The sequence below is a fragment of the Colletes gigas genome, unplaced genomic scaffold (assembly GCF_013123115.1).
Source record: "Colletes gigas isolate AHSC1104 unplaced genomic scaffold, ASM1312311v1 Colletes_gigas_Sc00017, whole genome shotgun sequence".
Classification (NCBI taxonomy): Eukaryota; Metazoa; Arthropoda; class Insecta; order Hymenoptera; family Colletidae; genus Colletes; species Colletes gigas.
Window position 1 is genome coordinate 362,284 of NW_025106646.1, and position 17,431 is coordinate 379,714.

The 17,431-nt window shown below is 39.8% G+C and overlaps 1 protein-coding gene across 1 annotated transcript in view; it reads right to left on the minus strand.

The window, feature by feature from the left end:
• Nucleotides 1-267: 267 nt before the first annotated feature.
• LOC122400353 overlaps nt 268-17,431 on the minus strand; it is a 37,933-nt gene continuing 20,769 nt past the window's right edge. The window contains exons 3-8 of the mRNA XM_043401772.1: nt 16,319-16,652; nt 5,709-5,809; nt 5,296-5,444; nt 3,519-4,404; nt 1,644-2,159; nt 268-1,314 (exon numbers count right to left, since the gene is read on the minus strand). Of these exons, the coding sequence (XP_043257707.1) occupies nt 862-1,314; nt 1,644-2,159; nt 3,519-4,404; nt 5,296-5,444; nt 5,709-5,809; nt 16,319-16,484 (2,271 nt within the window). The 5' untranslated portion in view covers nt 16,485-16,652 and the 3' untranslated portion in view covers nt 268-861. The remainder of the gene's footprint in view (nt 1,315-1,643; nt 2,160-3,518; nt 4,405-5,295; nt 5,445-5,708; nt 5,810-16,318; nt 16,653-17,431) is intronic.

Here is a 17,431-nt window from a genome sequence, read left to right on the forward strand (position 1 = left end):
GATATAAATAATTAACGTTAATCTCATTAAATTGAGGAATATTTATATTTTTAAATTTGATTTTTGGTGATATTTATTTCTTCAAGTACCTAAACTTAAGATACTGAATTAAATATTAAACTTTTTTCGTAGATGTAAGTGAACTATGAATAAGGCAAAATGGTCTCAAAAGGATTTATCAAAAGCCATGGAGGAAGTTAGTAAGACGAAGATGTCAATGCATAAGGCAGCATAAGTGTTTGGAATATCATATTCCACTTTTGAAGAGAGAATTAAAGAAGCTACAATAGTTTATATTTACATTAGATTTACAATATTAATTATTACTGTGATTGTATTTACACTATTTTGAGTTGTGGTTTTACAGTGTAAAATGTCCGTATTATTGTAAGAAATTTGAAAAGATGGAAGGTGCAGATCCTATGGGCAATGAGCACGTGTAGAGTATTCAGGATGGAATATACAAAGTGTATCCGGACTTTTTGATTTTAAGAATTCAATTTGGTACAACATAAATTTTCACTTCTTTTATCATATTGATGCAAACTAAATTCTTTAAGCCATCGTTTAAGACCAAAAAAGTGTCGAATATGTAATTTGTGAAAATTATATAGCACTTGTTAGCGTGACCGGGATTACCCCACCTTATTCTAGCAGAAAAAGAACTTTAATAATTCCTAATGAAAATTAATATATCTTTGAAATTTAATGAATCACTGAAATAAAAATTAATTTTTACTTGATGATTGTTTTTGAAAAAGCGTTGAGAATACCTGTTAATTTTGGACGTCTGTTTACAGGTTAATTAGGTGTGCGTTCGTGAAGATCCAGATCGGAACATGACGACGAATTCCATCGAATTCATAATTTCGGCGTCTGCAGGAGGTTCTTCTCCATCGACTTCATTTTTATACATTTAGCGAGTAGCGCGATTATCGTGAGAATGGCGCCGAGAAAGGAGACGATCCCCAGGACAACGAGTACCATGAACCAGTTCTTGAAGCTGCCGATTCTGTCGCCAAAATCGCAGTTACAGTTCTCACTTTCGTTCAGATTCAACACTGAAAAGTTTACCGGCCTCAGAGAGATAAGTTTAAAGTCGTCTTGGACTTGCCGCCTGGTGGTAAAGTTCTGCAACTTCTTCGTAAATTTGTACGATATCGTGTAAGTGAACTCTTGACCATCGTACGACCCTTTGGCGCTGTAATATTGTATCAACAATTCGTTTCCAGCGGATGTCAGAGGAACTTGTATATTATTGATGTCCTGGTGGGACACGTCGCAGTAGGACCACATCAGGCCACTGTTATTTGCCTGGAAATTTCATTTTTTTTATATTATACATATACTGCACGGTGAAAGACACTCTATTTATTATTATTCGACCCGCGTTGAAAGCATTTCTTTAACAATTACATAGGTACATGGAAAGACTCTTCTAATTCATGTCGCGTTTGGACTTATTTTCAATACATAGATCGTTATTCGACTAGATAATTAGACTAGTTTAAAGTATCTCGACTGACGAAAACTGCTTCTAACGTGGATGGAAGCCAAGCGGAGTACACTTCGGATGCACCAAATTTACAGAATAACTTCTAATTGCTATGCAAATGCATTCGTCAAGTTTCCATGATGGTTACCTCTATTCCATTGTAAACAGCAATTTCGTTCCCCGAACAGTAATTGAACGTGACATTTTGCTTCTGGGACTGGTGTTCCTGGTCTGGCTCGTTCCTGATTATCTTTATGTGAATGGAGATCTTCTCGGTGGACCTGCCTATGAACACGTAACTGCAAAGAGTGTTCGGTGGATACCAACTCTGCAACGATTTTATATTTTCCCTGGTACGTTCGGTGCTTTTGTAGACGAACTCGCAGTTTTTCTCGCGTTTCACGCCCGGCGCGTCGTCGGTTTCCTGAAGGGACAACTGGAAACCGCCGTGCATTATGGTCCCCTCCTGCTCCGAGAAGAATTCGATGATGACGTCTTTCCCGCGCGAAAGTATCCGTGGCACGTGCCCTTTGCCGCAGAATTTGGAAATCTCCAAAATGGACCCGTCCACGTTCTCCAGCAGCGCGAGGTAATCGCCTACGCAACTGGTGCTTCCCAACTTATCTTGTAACCGGCTCCTCCTCACGTACCGATATTCGGGAACCTTGTCAGACCGGGAAACAAACCGATTATTTTTTTGTTTTCGAGTTAAATCGCGTCTGCTGCGCGGCTGCTCGTTTCTCGCGCTCGACTCGGAACGAAAAGCTTCATCAATTCGCTCGCTGACGAAGGGAAACTTTCAGCCAATGGTTTTGACGAGTTCGGTAATTACTGAAAACAGCCTTAAAGAAGAATCGAGTCGGAAGAAATTTCTCGTCGTTTGAAAAATGGCTTCGATCGATACGTTTGGGCCATTTTGTTTCGTGGAACCTAGCATATGGTCTTAGCTTTGTTATGAAAATTCTTTTCAAGAAAAATTAATAATAATTACATCAAATTATGATTATTTCATGTAACGAGTGGTTTACCAGTCCATTTATTATTTATTAAAATGGGACATTGTGTTGTTACTGATAGATTTTAGTGCTCGTAGATTATTTTCGATAAAAGGAACATCAATCATGAATCCCAGATAAGGAATTTATTTTCCTGACGCGATACTGGCAGCTGATATATGCCCATTGCAAGAGGAAAACCTACAAAAAAGGCAAATGGAAAAAGTGGAAAGGAGCGAGAGTTATCTGTTCCGCCGAAAGAGAAGCATGCCATAAAACAACACGGACTAAAACTTTGCCAATAATATATCTGGATACTTTACCGCAGGTATCGATAAGCAAACGCGATATTCCATATTTGTTACTCTGAATCCGTGCCAACTGGCTAAATCTGAACGAAAACTTATCCAAATAATCTTAGAAATTACTGATGAGTTTAGAAATTGTTCGGAATAATTTTGGACATTCACGAATTCGTAAAATTAATTAGAAAATTGTTCCACGAAGATAATTAACCTGTTAAGTACCACAGCGTCCCATTAAAAAAACATTTGAAGAAAAATTATTTCACTGCTATTAAAATTAATTTAACCCTTAAGTGGATTATTGGGGCAAGTTTAAATTAATTATTATTTAATAAAATTTTTGTAATCCTCCATTAGTTCACTATTTTTTAAACTTTTTAAAGGAAAGTTGATTTCCATTTACCAATTTGGTAACATTAAGTAAAATAATTCAGTTGAGATTGAGAGACTTGTATCCTAAATAAATCTCAGAGAAAATATTGCACAAAAAGTGGCACTGTAAATATTGCAATCAATAATGTTTTCTTTATAAAGAAAACTGTTTATAAATGAGTCAAATAAAAATTGCAAATACTTTCAAACTCGTCTACTAAACGAAGTGCAGAGGATTAATTATCACTTGGACGTTACTCAGACTTCAGTAAAGATTGATAAAAACTGATCCCCGGCGATCTCGGAAACCGTCCAGCAGTTCGCGAGGAAACTTTTTCGAGATCAATTCACCTGGAGGACGGCGGTACTTTGCTGGCTGGATCCCTTCCTGGCAATCACGTGAGTTCCGTCGGGCAGGATCTTCAGGTTCGATATATCCTGCAGATCATGATCGGAATTCCTCTTAGGGCTTATCGAGCCCATGGACATTTTATGGACGCGTTGCGGATGACGAAGTCTCTTCTGAATAGATTCGGACCGTGGTCCTTGATCGCGATAGCCGGACAGTCTGGGGCTACTCCTGCCGAGGAAGACGTCCGCGGAAGACTGCTCGGTGATCTCTTTCGAACGGTCGTTATTTCTCCGTTTATCCTCTTCTCTTCCGCGAGAATGGCTCGTATCCTTCGATCCAACCACTTCCTTCTTGACTTTCTTAAGCCTTCTTCGATTATTTCTGCCCTTCCTGAACTTGCGCGACGCTTGGCCAATGATAAATTCCAGCTCCTCCTCGTGATCGAGGCTCCTCGCTCGCCTGATGTCCGATCTGGCGACCCTCGTCTTCGGGGCTTCCGCCACGATTTCCACGTGCTGCTCGCAGTTCTCCGTCTGGCAGCTGTCCTGGGACGTTCGGTTCATCAAATCGAAAAGGTCGTCGGGTTGGCCGCCGATTTTAAAACGACCCGTGCCCGATTCCAGCGTGATCCTGCATCTGATACCGCGGGGATAGACGCCCGGGTAACCCGGGGACGCGAGCTTGCAGGACCTTCGATCGTTTCTCACGGCACATTCCAACGGGCACTCGGACGACGGGGACGGCGTGAAGCCCCTATGTCGTTCGATGGCCAATTGGGTTGGCAGGATCGAAAACTGGGCGGAGAAGATCACTGGATTCTCAGCGGCGAACTTTTCCTCCGAGTCCATTATGATCGTCAGGTTGGGCCCCTTCCTCAGGAACAATCTAACAGACGAGTCTTACGAAATTGTATTGCATTCGTTGCAGTCGATACCGTAGTTAATTCCGGAGAGAACAATTGCTTACGAAAAAATGACATAGTAATTGTGCAAATTGTATACAAATTTAAATTGATTTTCAATTAAATAAACAATTTATTACAGTCGTATGATGAATAGGAAGTGCTGAAACTACTTTGATATTTTAATAAATAAAGGGAAGTAGATGGAGAAGGGTTAAATTGAAATTACAGCAAAGTGAAATCATGGGTTTACCAGTACGGGGAATCATTTACACGCATTGAATGCCACGTTTATAAGCGGCTTGCGAACACTATGTTTCGAATATTAGGCATCTGATTAATCCATTATGTACCGCAAACCCGTGCACACATATGGTTTACAACCTGTGAATACTATTCGCGATTATTAATTATTTTTCTTCAACGATATGTCAATGATCTCTTCTATCTATTATTATCTCGTATTTCACAATATTCGCTACTTGACGATAATTTTTATCGACTTTTGTCAATCTTTTTGTTGACTAAACCAACTGATACTAGTCGTCAAGGTTTATTCACAACCTTAGTGGTGACGTGTATATAATAATTTAAAAGTTAAATGTACATGCAGAGTCCTTCAACAGATTATACGCGCCTCCGATGGCAATCACTCGACGCGAGTACGACTAACAGAATAGGAAATGGAGCACGAAACAAAGCCTTTTATGTGGTCCGATAGGCCAATTAGGTGAATTTGTATCTACCAATTATGTCAAGTACGGTAACAACTAATTGACGATGAAGAGGACTTTATTGATGCAATAATCCCTTATTTGTGCTGTATTCGTGAAATTAGTACACATTGAGCACGGATGAAACGAAATGTGGCGTACCTGGTTGTGTTGCCACTCACATGACCGCAATAGCGTCCCGTTTCGTCCTCGAGGTCCTCGACTCCATCAGAGAATTGAATGTAAGCACCCTCGCATCTGGTTTCTTTCAGAAAACCGACTTGCAACCTCCTTACTTTCAACTCGATCACCTGCGTGTCCAATTAAATTTAATTTTTATTTTACAATACGCTGTTTTACAATTGTTAAATCATCCCTGAGAGATATTCTGAGACTCCAAGATTTATTAAAAAGAAATTTGCGAATTATATACAAAATTTACACTACGCAACAAAGTTAGGAGACCGCTAATTTGACAAGGCAGAGATGCTTTTATAATTGAATGCAGGGTTGAAAAACGAAGATAATTTTTTCTTAAAAAGTTTATAGGTTTGATGTAACTATTTCTTTTTAACCTGAGGATCTCTAGGTGGTGCTCTGATCCGAACGATGCACCGTCCCATTCGACCAGTCCATCGTATCCATCCAACAGAATTCCTGAGAGTACGGTTGCATCCTGCGAAAAACGAAAGTTGTAAACTTCCCACGCACCACGTCTAATCAAGCAAAAAATTATTATCACGAGAGCATTTTGAAAATCTGTCCAACCGTACATGAAATCGCCCGGAAGTAGGAACTATTTCATTTGGTTTGAAAACATTCCAGACCCTAGCTCTCTAATTGATCAACGCATACGGCTCTGGGACCTGTCGTTGCGAAACTTTTTCAATGAAATTTCGTTTTATTCGTCGCACGTGACGTTAGAAAAATGTTTCAGTATATTAAATTTAAAGAAAAAGCTAGTAGGAAATTATTTCACGATGTTAGCCGGGCAAGGTATTAAATTATCTGACTGTTCAGAGTTACTTATGACCCCATTGTCACTATATTTTTTGGCTAGTCATACTGTTCCTCGTTCTTTCGTGCAGATAGTTTCGTCACGAACAGAGAGACAAATCTGGCATACTGGAAGTTATTCCTAGCGCGAATCACTGCGGGGATGTGACCTTGAGCAGCCAATCGATTTCGTTGTGACTACAGTTCGTTTCATGTGATATAATCAGCGCAAAAGTTCTTAATACGTACAGTCTACAGGTAATACAAACATTACAAGTAATAATTTGTTAAATTAAGATAAGTAAATAACCAAAATCATTTAATTATAGATGTTGATCCTCATATAATAGCTATTAAAATGTATTTTACAATGAATACGACGTCTGCTCTTTACGTATTCCGAAAGTTTCATGCATTGAATCATCCCCCGGGGGTACCTTTCGCCATTAATTTCGCACAATGTCCGTTAATCCTGGCTCGAAGTCAAAGAAGGAAATCGTTACAGAGCGAAAAGCCACTGTATCGGTTGCTGGCAGCGTCCGATAGGCGTAATTCATGCTTATATCGTTACTCGCGCAACGCTTCCATTGTACGATGCAAGTAATTCCGGCCATATCGCATCCGTGCCACGAATATTGTTAGGACAATCGCACGAACAGGGGACTTAGCGTTCTGCTCGTCGTTGTAATACCGTATTAAGCCGTCACGGTGAAAAATTAAAAATAAATGCGCCTAACGAAGCAGAAACGAGCGTAATTATCGTAGAGACGACGAGAAAGCGCTCGAGCAAGTCGAAAAACCCGCGCTATCGTCGCTTAAAGCTCTTCCTCTCGCGTTCCAAAGTTTTTTTTCCACGGAACCGTTCGAAAGAAATTTAATATATGCTTCCTCCCTTTCTGACAAAAAAATAGACTGTATCTCAATTTCAAGGTATATATTTCTACGTGCCTTAATTAAATTAATCTGAACGAATAACGTCGAACAATTTTCGCGTTTAATTGCTGATATTTAAGCGGCTCGTTAATTAAACGATTTCTAGTATCCTGGTTCGTTGCGTACACGGCCTTAATCGTAGTCAGCAATCCCGCGCGTGCTATATTTCTGTACGCCAGATTAATCCGACTATTTTCCAGCCAGCGCCCTGTGGACAAGCCCTAATATTCCTGAATATCGTTTGATCCTGATACGCGATCGTACTTTAGTGTGCCCCCTCGTTAACGAGACTCTCGCAGAGAAAACGATCGAAGCTCTATTAAAAACCTTCTGGTAAATAAAACAATTTGCCCGAGAAAACTCTTCTAAATAATATTAACTATTGTGGGAATTTGGGGATTCAAATGAGCAAAACTCGACTTCCTCACACTAACACACATTTAATTAGCACGAGGCTTCGTTACAGACGAAAGACACACGGTGCAACACTAGTACGTCAAAAGAACGCTAGGTGGCGCAGAAACAAATGGCGCTTTGTTCCTAACAATTATATTATAGCTAAATAATTTAGAAATAATTGATTACAAAATATAGATATTGTTTACGAAGTTAATCGAGCGCGGAAGGAACGAGAAGAAAAATTAAAAAAATCTACAGTGCATTTATCCTGGCAGCCATCGTTGGGCCTCGAATCATTTATTTCGTTGTGTATCGATAAATCACTGTACACGTATGGTCTCCTTTATAAAATTTCGCCCCCTGAAAGCTCATCAATTTCTCGGTACGAAACGAGGGCGAGGAAAAGGAAAGAATAATTCGACGTAAACGAGTTACTTCTTTCGTGTACGCGCGAAAGCTTGTTTTTGTCCGCCATGTCCTTTCCTCCGGTTCGAAAGAAGAGTGATTAAGTGTCGGTATTGGGTACCCACCAGGAGGAAGTCGACGTTCAGCAGCATCTTGAAGGTAGATCGAGCGATTAGGGTCTAACCCGCGTGAAAAATCGTTACCGAAACGCCGGACGACGGCATTCATGGCGAAAACAGGAGCTTATTTATTCAACGGCCCTTTGCAACAGGAACTAATGAAATTACTCCGAGGCCGTCGGCCGTCAGGAGTTTACCGACTAATTAATTGGCATTGATGCAGCCAATTCCATTGAAACGCCGCAGAGTGGATAAAAGTGACCAAGTTTCGGTTAAAATCGTTGAGCTTTCGATACAAAGGACGCGGAACGATGAATCTTGAATTAAAGGACAAAGCCTTTCGAATTTGATTTATAACCAAAGTTTTACACAAGTGCTAGTTTTTAATCGACTAAATTTGTTTTTTTTTTAAACATCTTTCTGTATCTTCGTTTCCCACCTGCATCGCGGGTTATAAAGCCATGCTTTTCGTTTCTCCGTCACTGTTTTCCCCGCTCCATCTTTTTCCTTCTATTTTTCTCGCCCCTCGCTTTGTCCATCAATGCACCGATTGAATTTCTACGGCTAAAACGCGACCGTACTAACTTAATGGCGCTTTCAAACCGTGATGCACTTGATCCAGTTTAATTTTCTCAGCCCTGGGTAATTGTCCCGATTTTTTAATGGCAAAATTATTGCGCCCGGGGGTTTTTTAACGGCGCGGCACGCGGCTTTATATTTTTATCATTCCCGTCGTTGGTTAATACGACGACGTGCACGGCCGCCGCCGTCGTTATTTTTTTTTTTTTTATTACGTGCCTGTTTTTAAAGAGGGACGCGACTTTTCTCCTCTCTTTTTTCCTTTTGTTTGTTTATTTTTTTTTTAATCAACAATTTCGCGTACACGAAAATCGCGGGATGAAAAAGTCCGTCGATGTACGGAAATTCATTTCATTCATTCTTTTGAACGAATCGGTTTTGTAATGTACTTTATTTGGCTGCGTTCGATGTTGAAATTTCAAAGGACCTTTTCAAAGGCTATTTGTATACCGCGGGAGTTGAATTTCATTGCATTACGATGTTTAAAAGGCATGCCCGTATTCAGTGCCGAGTTTTTAAAATCACCGAATCGATCATGCATAGTCTGAATTACACGGATCGGCGATAAGTACAGGCGGACTGGGATATTAAGTACGAGTCGAATGTGACATGATTAACGCCCGGAGATCGAAACAAGCAGATTAGTAGACGAGACGAGAGTATTTTCCAGACCTCGCATATCTCCGCGGATTAAACGCGTGTTGCAAGAACGGATACAAAATTTATTGAAGCTTGTGAAATCAAGAATGATTGACAAAAAAAAATAAAAATATTTCTGAGACGTCAGCTAATTATAATAAAAAATATTTTGATTCGTTTAAGCGAATTATCTCGTACGGTGTAATTTTCAGAGTCGAAAGTTGTTCCTCGGTCGATTTCGGAAAATGAAGAGCTCTCCAGACTCGACGCACCGATCGTGCCACTTACGTCGAAAATGAATCTATGATAGTGAGTTCACGTTATTCCCCTCCGTAATCGGTGAATTTTAGTCCACTGGTAACACGCCACGATATTCCATTCTAACGATCTCGGCTAATTAAGTTGTCCTTCAATCTACGCGGATATTATTATAAAAGGGATTAAACATCGTTTTAACGGGCAGAATGCCGTCCCGACGCGACGACTTGGACGATTTCGTTTGCGTCTCGTCGTAGGGGATGAGGGTGCAATCTTCCCTCGCGCAGCCTCACCTATGGTAATATCTCATTAAGAACGAATTTACATTTACTCTTTTGTGTTTTTCTTGCTCGCGTCGACGACTCGTTCCCGCTAAATGCGACTAAATTATACCGCAAATGACCACGATTGTCGAAAACTGACGCGACCAGCGATCAAAATTCGAGGCAGCCGTATAAAAGACGCGTCGAAACGAACCTTTCGACCTTTTTTCTTCGTTAGGCACCTTTTCTTCTCGAACACGCGCACGCAACTGAAGCTTTCCGCAGCTCTGTTTCATCCTATACGATCATTAATAACGACTTCATTATCCGACGAATTAAAGTGACAATGCGGACGGAAATTATTTACTGCGAAAATAAACTGTATTTTACTCGAAAATAATTGTAAAGATTTGTCCAATGTTCTTTGAAAATCTCGAGTTACTTTATTTCTATCAAGACGGTCAATTTTTATTCCAGCAAAAGTTTATGAAAAATCTAATAAGCTTTATGTTACATATGAATGAGCTGTACACATTAATTAATATAATTTTCCAGAATTTCCAAGCACGTACATTTAATCTATTTACAATTAATTATTTGCCATTTAAAATTTAATTCACCTAATACCAAACTGAATTATATACTCGATTAATGTTGATACATTAGTTATAGATCCATGGAAATTCTATTTAAATTATACACCGAACAAATCATGTATAATTTCAAATTAATTTCATATATGCGTAACATAATGATTAAAACTGAATGGCAGATCGTCAAGGAAATTGCAATAATTTTGGAAAATGTTCGCTTTACCATTTTCGTTTCGCTGTTAAAATCCCACGTAAAAGGGGAAAAAATGGATTCGCGATGGTCTTTCTGCGAGAAAATAACTAACTTTTACGTAAAGGAACTCGCAATAAATAGATTATGTTAATGTCGAGTTGTACAGACGAAGAATCTCATGCAAATTACGTTTAACTGAAATGTCATTAAGGGAATCACCTTGGCTCCTTGCATAATTTTAATGGGAACCGCCGGGGGCATATGGCAATTTTTCGAGGATTGAATGAGATAAAAGGGTCGTGTACTCTTTGAATACAATCGGACATACGCGACGAACAGTCGAAAATTAGCTTCAACGAGCTACAGATGGAAAATGCTGACAACATTTGGGCGGAAAATATCATTGAGAAAAGGTTCAACGATAAGCTTGCATGAAAAGTTGATATTATTCGTGGAAAACAAATTCTGTTTCAAATTATTTTGCAAGCAATACGTTATGTAAAGAGTAATTTTGAATTTCAAATAACGAAGAACTCTTAAATATAATGCACACAAAATAGATACGGGCCTAAGCGTGTCTCTATTTGTTACTCGTGTTACTAATAACTTTCTAAACGGTGCAAACTCTCTCGATAGACGAGCTTCTTGTTTTACTTCCTAAACTACCCGTTTACGACGCCCTGGTCGCCACTAAGAAACTTGTATCCACATACACAAGAAGTATTTACGTGAAACCCCACTAAATAAACACACACATGCGCGCGTATACTCATAGTTTCAACACGGAGGGGCTCCTTAGCGAAATTTATTTTTTATTCAACATGGCATAAATAATTATGTTCCTTCTTATGCACGCTAATAAATGGCTTGAAGAAGCGAAGCACTTCCTATTAAATTTTTTAATGGACATCCCCACTTTGCTACGGTTTGTTTATAATAGTTAGGACATGTAAACAAGTTCCAAATTCCACAAAAATTGTTTTTCTTGATAAACTATTAATGAACAATATATCTATAATTAAATTTTTAAATAAGCCACGATGTTTACTTTTTTTAATAAAGTTATTATCTAGCAATTCATATTTGGTAGAAAAGCAATCGCGAAATACAATATGAGTGGAAATAATTAAGTGCTTGTAACAATAGTAGAGATATAACCGTGTTTGGTCTGGAACGATAACTAGCCCAGAAATTCATTAACTATATCAATAAACAGTTGTTGCTTAAGCACTTCCTAACTGCACCCTAATTTTCGATTATACGGTCAGCAAGCATAAGGCTTCCTCCAAGAGCAACGGGTTCTAGTTGGAAACTGCTTGGTAATTGGCTATTAACGCGAGCATTTACCTTTGACTCGTATGCCTTTATTACCTATTCCTTTATGTCATTAGGCAATATTTTAACATTCATATTTTTCTCCATTGACACTGCTTTTTCGCTCTGACACGCTAATTGCGCCAGCTACACCGTTAAAGTATCCAAACTAGTTTCTCCACGGAGTTGATTGAAACGAGATCTCGACGAAAGAGTGGCGACGCTGAGCGTACGCTAATTAGATTAAAAATGTACGGTATTTAGTATTATGAGATACTATCTACACGACGTAGTAACTTTTATTCGAACGCCACTTAATATACGTCGGCGCACAACGCCAGTTAAAAGTTAATTAAACATTTCCTCGAGTTCTAATTTAATCAATTTAACTTTTTAACAGGCAAAAATAAAATGTTTTCGACTAATTTTTTTTCGTACTTCTCTTCGATGTGTTCGCCATGTTCATTAAACAATGAAAAATGTGTACATTAATAATATATTTTTTTTAAAGAATGGGCATTCTACCGGAAATTTTTCTTTTCCAAGATGCAAATAATGATTATTCTAAAATTACGAGAAAGAATTATTAACGTTAAAAGCGTGTCGTATTTTACAGTAAAGAATCCTAGATTCGAACTGACTGATTTCCTCTGAAATTGAAGGTATTCGTCGGATCGTAGCAGAATGGAACGCATAAATAAATCACGTTTAAATTGTCTGGTATACTACGTGCACACGTAAATGGTATGCACGATTCATCACCGATAGATAATAGCAGGTATTGAATCCATGTGCTTTAAGGACGCTGCGCTTTGGGGAAGTTGGGATCTAAATTGATCCACTATGCATTATCGTTATTACATTAAGTGGGTCGGAGTATAACCCACTAAGCTTCAAAGGCTTATGCCGAGAATTGAGTAAAGGCTGGTTATTTATACCCCGATGGTGAACGCTAAAATCCGAAATTTCGACGAAGACACGAAGCAGAACAGAGACTGATAACGAGTTTAAACTACTAATTATAACAACGTGTTTTGTAAATAATTAACAACTTTTCATCTTGTAATTTCTATACAAAATCGTGCAGTTTGAATGAAAGACCCAAGACTTCGAAACACGAACGATCGTCTTTATAACTTATATTTCGAATTTCGTTAGCTACTCCCTGCTCGAGCTCTTCTAGATACACCGTAGTACAATATATAAAGCAATAATTAAAGACAATCCACAGAGGGGTTAATAAAAGGCGAACGAGGAACGACTGCATCTTTGACGTGTTATTAATGAAAATCTATTCGGCGCAAAGCTGAGAAATGGCGTCGAATATTGCTGTCGACGGCGCGAACGTCGCTACCGAGGCGTGTAATTAGTAATAAGCGAGGCGTTATTAGTAATTAATTTGCGCGCCTCGCAGAATCGAGATTGCAATCTTCATAATTCAAAGTTTTATGCAAAATTCAGTCAGGCTGCGTGACCCGTTTCCCATCGTCTTCATTTATCTTGAAACGGAATCTTATTCGGGGTGCAGTCTTAAATCATGCGAGGCTAGATTAAGAGATGGCTGAAATTATAGAGAACCAGGCAACCTCTTTGGAATTAAAAACTTATCTCTCGCGGTATAATAACTTCTTCGGTCGATTATTGCTCTATAAAATATTTAATCGTTAGACCTCTCGAGCTAAAACGAATTCGTCAACAAAATTACACGTCTATCCAGAAAAAAGCTGAAGGTGATTCTGGAAACTTTGAACAAAAACAGGAACGTGAATAAAATTTGAAAAACTCCTCGCGCTTTTGTCGTTCGGTCGAAGCAACAAGCATTTCATATGCAGCCACCTAATCATTTATTCATACCGGCTTCTGCGCTGCAACTGTAGTGGCAACGGAAGCCGCCAGACTGTGTAGGTTCCTCGCGATACTTACGAATGGAATTACCATAAGTCACGAGCCAATTAGACGAACGTCGAAACGTTAAAAAGTGCGTTGCATCCCCCGGACACGGTTCATCGAAGCCCCGTAACTACCAATAAGTAGCCCGTGCATTAACAATTAATTACCGAACCAGCGACCTGGCGACCTGACCAATTTCCATAATTCAACGCGGCAATATACAATATCGCGGACGCTTTCGAACGTGAGGACTAGCCCACGTAATAATGGCGAACCTGATACTAATAATTACCGTCGGATTCGCACGCGAGTCAATTGCAAATTAGTCGGCAGCTGTGTATAATTGCCGAGTTTTTTGTCGCTCGAATCGTTAACTTCTCCTGGCCTGACCTGTATGGTAAACAGCCAACCGTTCGAATAGCGTCGGAGGATCCCGTTAAGCGCGCCATTTTGCGCGTTGCGTCCAAGATTTTCTAGAAAGAAGTCTAGCAAAAACTATGAGGAACATGTATATAACGTTCTACGAAGAAGATATTACGTTCCAACACACTCGAGACCCGAAACATACTGTCATAAGTGTGCAAGATTGGTTGAGTGTCCGACCATTGTCTGTTCTGGAGTGGCCAGCACAAAGCCCAGATCTGAATTCCGCCGAAAATCTGTGGGCGTTATTGAAAAAGGGAATGCACATTGCGTATAATTCCCCGCCATCGTCGATCGTTGAACCGCGCGACAGAGTTCAAGAACAATGGAATAAAATTTCACTTTATTGTAAAAATTGTATAAGACTACATCGAACTGTATTAATGTGATTTTACTTTCGAAAGATTTATGGACAGAATATAAACTAGTTTCGATCATATTTTATTATTAATATTATTCGTATTGTTTCTATTTGCTTTTTTTCCATGTGTTTCATTTCTTTTAAATCGTCCATTTTCCTTATCGAGGGGTTAATTTAACCGAGAAGATCGACAAAGATTAGAACTATATTCGTATTAGTTCAAACGCGTCCGCCCACGTGACAAAAGAACGTGAGGGTCTGCCATGACAGGGTAACAATGGAGGTAAAATAGGACGGTATTAGCCGGGGGGTAAATGTGTCTGACCGGCGAAAGTAGTTGAAAACGACTATAGTTCCCAAGGATGATCCGCCATTTTGTCGTGAAATATAGGAAACTCATCGGCTTAATCAAAGAGGGTACTTTATAATCTAGCGTCGTTAATACCAGGGAATATTCCACAACAAAAATGGATCCCAAAATTAAGAACTCGACGATGGTTCGTAAAGTTTTAATGTAATCGATTTCGTTTGATCCTTTTTTACAGTTTAATCGCGATAGGGTGAAAATATTTACCACGATTTGGTAATAAAGGGGAATAAATAATTCGCAAATGCAATTCTGACCAAATCCTTTCACATTCTACGTGTGGCGGTCGGGGGTGGAAGGTGTTGGGGAAAATAAAGAGCGCGTAAATTAAGGATCATCCGGTTATCAGGTACGTGCCGACGCATACGATTAATTACATCGAGTATTGCACATTCGCGAGCCGCCCCCATCGTTGCTTAGGAATTTTTCGCAAAGGGGGTGAAAGGTATGAATATTCATAGTCCGAAGTCGAACATAATCCAACGCTTCGACAACGTGACAATCATTTTTGATTTTCCCTTAATTTGACTCACCGGCCGGCCACTGGTATTCAAATGGACCGGTGTAAAGCGGCGAACATTTAAATTCCACGTATTTGCGTGGATTCAAATTAAACAATTCGGTCGGTCGCAATTATTCGACCCGCTGCCGTTCGCCCTGGCTATTTCAATTAACCCGAGAAATAATAACGTCAATAATTTCGAAGTTCGATTCCTATTCGGCTGCTCCCCCGGCAATTATTTCATTACAACAACGTTTATTTATTAATGTCTTGAAAACCGTTCGATTATCGGAGCTAAAATTTTACGTTCACAAATCAGCCGTGGACGCTGTGAAAGCAGTACAAACCAACAGATTGCAAATGGGAGTCACGAAACAATTAGAAATAATTTAAGAACCGAATAAAATTATTTTTTATACAGAGTGTTCGACCATTCCTGGGAAAAATTTTAATAGGAGATTTTAGATTGAGACTTCGTTAACAAGTTATAGAGATATTTCCAGTCACACATTATATTTTCGGTAAGGAATTTTTTTCTCGAAAATGGTTAGGAATTCAAGGGTATGTATATTCATACAAAATGATTTTAATAGACTCCTGCGACCAAGAATAATTTTTCCAGAACGATTTGAAACTTTTCAATTTCGCCGAAAAATTTCAGCATCTACTCCAATTTTTTTCTCGAAAGTGCGTAGGATATCGGGGATACGTCTATTCACCAAAAATGATTGTAATTGACTCCTGCAACCGAAAATAATTTTTTCTTCAACAATATGAAATTTTTTAATATCTTTTCAACGAAGCCTCAATGAACAAATTGATATTCTTGATTTTCGTCTTATTTTGGCCTCCAGAATCTCCCATTAAAATTTTTCCCCAAGGGTGGCTGAACACCCTGTATAGATTAGTGTCGAAATACTGGGAACCCAATCGAGTGGTCTTTCACCTTACCTCGGGTTTCGACGAAAGCCCAGCAAAGATTGGCCAGCGAGAAGAGCAGCAACGAGAGTAGACAGAGCGCAGCATCCCATCTCATTTTCGTTGTTCCGGATAGCTTCCTCGGTTCCTTCACTCTTCCCTCGGTCCTCCTTCGCCGGTCGCGCTCATCTTCTATCATTTCCCGCGGCCCCCTGCGAGCGTTGTGGCTTCCGTTCCAGCTCGAGGACCTTCCAAGCCACCCTCCTTCGGCCGTACAAGGGAAGGTGGAGAAAGAGAGAGAAGAATCCCGTTGTCAGCTCGTCGGTTTCACGGCCAACAAGGGTGCTTATCACCTGGCTGATAACACCTGCAAGACAAATAGCCAGCCTGGTAAACACAAGCGTCGTTCTCCCGCGTAATTAACCTGCTGATAATCCCCAAGGTGGCAACGAATCCTCGATCTTTTCTTCCCCGGTCGCGACGAATCGCGCCCACGCTCTGTTCCCGCGTTACACTTTTTTCATCCGAGGTTTTCTTTAGCACCTCTAACGAGCCGCGTACGTACCGGGAAATTGAAATAAAAGAGCGAACGAACGAGACCGGAGCGGTTCCCGCGCATAAAGCGGCTGATTTAACCGCGGTCTTTCTCTCTCTCGGCACGGAATTCATTTCTCCGAGCCGGGGATGTATCCATGGGAAGCTACACTCGCGGTTGATACTGGCTTGTCGCTTCTACGGAGCACCGGGAAATTAGTTTGCGAGCAAAATAAAAGGGAAATATCACTGGGGATATTTCGCGAGATGTGGATTAAAAGAAACACACTGGTGCTTGTTGCTTCCGTTTCACGATCGCGTATTCGAGCTTCAACGTTAATTGTTCGTAAGCAATTATGGAAATCTAAATTTCTTGGATTTACTTGCTGCTAATTATAAGGTTTCATAAAAAAAAAGGCAAAGAACGAACGAGACTTTCCAAGTCGCGTCGTAAAGCATTTGGCCGATACGCTGGCCACGATTTTCGCAAATCTCTGTCTCCGATCCATTAAACGATAACGACCATAAAGACAAAGCCGTATAATAGAATCTGTCTCCGATTCCGTCCCGCCCTGTAACGTCGAACGTGTACAGATACGGTCGTTTTTGCGA